This window comes from Limulus polyphemus, unplaced genomic scaffold (assembly GCF_000517525.1).
Source record: "Limulus polyphemus unplaced genomic scaffold, Limulus_polyphemus-2.1.2 Scaffold479, whole genome shotgun sequence".
NCBI lineage: Eukaryota > Metazoa > Arthropoda > Merostomata > Xiphosura > Limulidae > Limulus > Limulus polyphemus.
Window position 1 is genome coordinate 248,497 of NW_013666089.1, and position 2,906 is coordinate 251,402.

The 2,906-nt window shown below is 31.1% G+C and overlaps 1 protein-coding gene across 5 annotated transcripts in view; it reads left to right on the forward strand.

Annotated features, from left to right (window-relative positions):
- Positions 1 to 2,906, forward strand: part of LOC106458517 (nuclear factor 1 C-type-like) — an 87,195-nt gene that overhangs the window by 70,634 nt on the left and 13,655 nt on the right. For 4 of the 5 annotated variants that reach the window (XM_013918038.2, XM_022384751.1, XM_022384750.1 and 1 more), the window contains 2 exons: positions 422 to 766; positions 2,554 to 2,721. In XM_013918038.2, the coding sequence (XP_013773492.1) occupies positions 422 to 766; positions 2,554 to 2,721 (513 nt within the window). The remainder of the gene's footprint in view (positions 1 to 421; positions 767 to 2,553; positions 2,722 to 2,906) is intronic. The other variant, XM_022384752.1, reaches the window with a different exon arrangement.

Consider the following 2,906-nt stretch of genomic DNA (forward strand, 5'->3'; position numbering starts at 1 on the left):
ATATTCTGTGGCTAATTCTCTAGGTGGATTTATATAGTCCACAGTATATTCTGTGGCTAATTCTCTAGGTGGATTTATATAGTCCACAGTATATTCTGTGGCTAGATCTATAGGTGGATTTATATAGTCCACAGTATATTCTGTGGCTAATTCTCTAGGTGGATTTATATAGTCCACAGTATATTCTGTGGCTAATTCTGTAGGTGGACTTATATAGTCCACAGTATATTCTGTGGCTAGATCTCTAGGATGATTTATATTGTCTACAGTATATTCTGTGGTTAGATTCACAGATGGAGAGTCTAGTTGTACACTAGTTAAACGAAAAACATTGCCAACCTGAGACACACCCAAACATTAAACAGGTCACTAAGTTTATTTTTTACTTGGTTTTCTTGTTTCTGTTTGTTCATTTGTGTAGATTCCATAATGCAACCCACAAATGATACACAACTTCCTCTCAACATTGTCAAGATGGAATCATCTTCTTATTATTCCAACAACTATTCATCCTCTGCAGACTACAGAGGCCTTGGAGTTGGGGGACATCCACCAGTGGGCATGATTAACCCTGAGGTGACTAACCACCCAGCTAGTCCATCGTTTCAACCAAGGAATAAACGACTTCGAAAAATTTCGTCCAATGAAGAAGAGATTGAGAAGTCTAGAGCAGACGTTAGTGGTTTCTATGGTCATAGTCCAACTAGTGTAAGCAGTCAAGCCTCATGGGGAAGTGATGTTGACCCTGGTAATGTACATATTGTCCGTAAGTGTCAGTGTCTGACTTTTTTTCTTTTTGTATCTTCTTTTTTTTCCTGATTCTCTCACATAGGGTATTTTTAACATGATTTTGACTTGTATAATAAAACAGTTGTAGGTGTGTAAATAACTGTCACATTTTGTAAGGTTTTAAATATGATCCTTCATTTTTCTGCCATGAGTTCACCTTTGAAAGTATACTTCTTTGTATATTAATAATTAAAATCATTGACAGATTAAATTGTAAAATTTTCTTTAGAGAAAGAGTAGGAGCTACATAACACAGGCCTGCAATGGTTTTATTGTCTTGAAACTTTTACATGTTCTATAGTAATTCCTGTATACTGAATCCCATAATGATATCCATTTTTCTCCATCACATACAGATTTTTCACAAAACATAAGAGAATACATAAAAGAAAGACCACAACATGTACTTTTGAGAGTAAAAGACTTAGATTTCATAAAAAATATCAGGATGAATGAGGATGCATATTCATTTGACATCAGTGTTCTTCCCTTTTCTTCAGCTTGTTTGTATTTTTTGTTAACAAACATAAAAGTTAAAAATGTTCAATATGGTAAACGAAATAATAATTTGATCTAAGTAAGAGTTTTTTTATCTTCCCTATTTGTAAAAAATCCTTACATGATAGAAAAAATGAATATTATTTTCAAAATCTGCATAGTTGAATTATGGAAAATCCGTTATTAAAATCAAATAAACTTTTATGAAGTCTAAGTTTGCAGGTCTGTGTTATTAAAGCTTGCATGAAAGAACTCAATATTTTCTGCAACAGTCTTGTTTGAGCTGTCCAAAATATATAGGAAACCTCAGTAGTAATAAGTTGAATTAATTGTACTAGTGATGGTATTGTTATTTACATTTTGTCATATGTGACTTATTTTATTATGGGCTTTGTAATCTATAAAATTATGAGCCCACATGCAGTTTGGTTTGTAAGTAGTTTTATAAAAAAATTTAAAGAGTTGATAGGGACTGTATAGACCTAACTAGGAATTTTAGGGTTAGTGTGGAATTTTATCTGATTGTTCTACCTGATGTAGTTATCAGATTTAATATCTATGTTTTAAAATTAAGGTAAAATTTAAATCAATATTTACATTTATCTTTGGTTATGCCTGTCCATCCTTCTCCTTACATTCAGGTCTGGTGTCAAAAAAATTTTTTAAATGAGTCAAAATATTCATAAGTTAATTGCTAAAGCTTCTGATTACAAATAGACTAACTATATTGATCAGAATCAGGGTAATTTACAAAAATAGCCTTTAAAATAATGGAAACAATCTTGTATAACATACTGACTAGAAAGAAGACTTAATGTCATCAATCAGTACACCAGAAAAAAATTAACCTGTGATGATTAGATTACATTGAATCTCATTTGGATAGTCTGATTGCTAATGATATTGAATACATCTTTTTTTTTTTCTAACTTACTCTAATTAATTCTTAAATATTTAGAGAATTTATATCATTTGACAAAAAAGAAGAAATATACTTAGATATTGTAGTCTCTGTCATGGCTGTTTTTTTTGGTTATTTTCAGTTTTTTACATAATGTTTTGATGATGATAGTTGTGCAATGTTTCATATTCTGTCTAAATTCCTTTAACTTTTTGATATGCATGTACAAAGTTTCAAATCAAGTAAGGCAATAAGACAAGAAACTTCTTTTTTTTAAACTGTACTGCTCTCCAGTGATAATGTAATATATGTGACTAGAAGCATGGGTGATATCTAATAATTTTTGTGTTGAACTGTTCCATTAGGAACAGGCAATCCTCCCCCAATCCACACGCACCATAGCAAGGTGAAATCTGAAGCTTCCAGTAGTTTTGTATCACTTGCAGCCCACACTCCTCCAGGAGATGTTGTTCTTCAACAGCAGGACATAGTAAGGCCAGACAAGGGGGTTGTCTCTCCACATTCAAGAGAAGGTAATAAAAATGCCCAGCCATTTAGTTTTATTCTATATGCTATAAAATTTATCTAAACTTTTTATAACAAATCCATATTTCTGTACATTGAAATCATAAGAGTCATTTTATAGATTATTGATATCACTAGTAGAATTTGTTGAAATAAAAAAAAAAAAAATAATATATATATATATATATATATA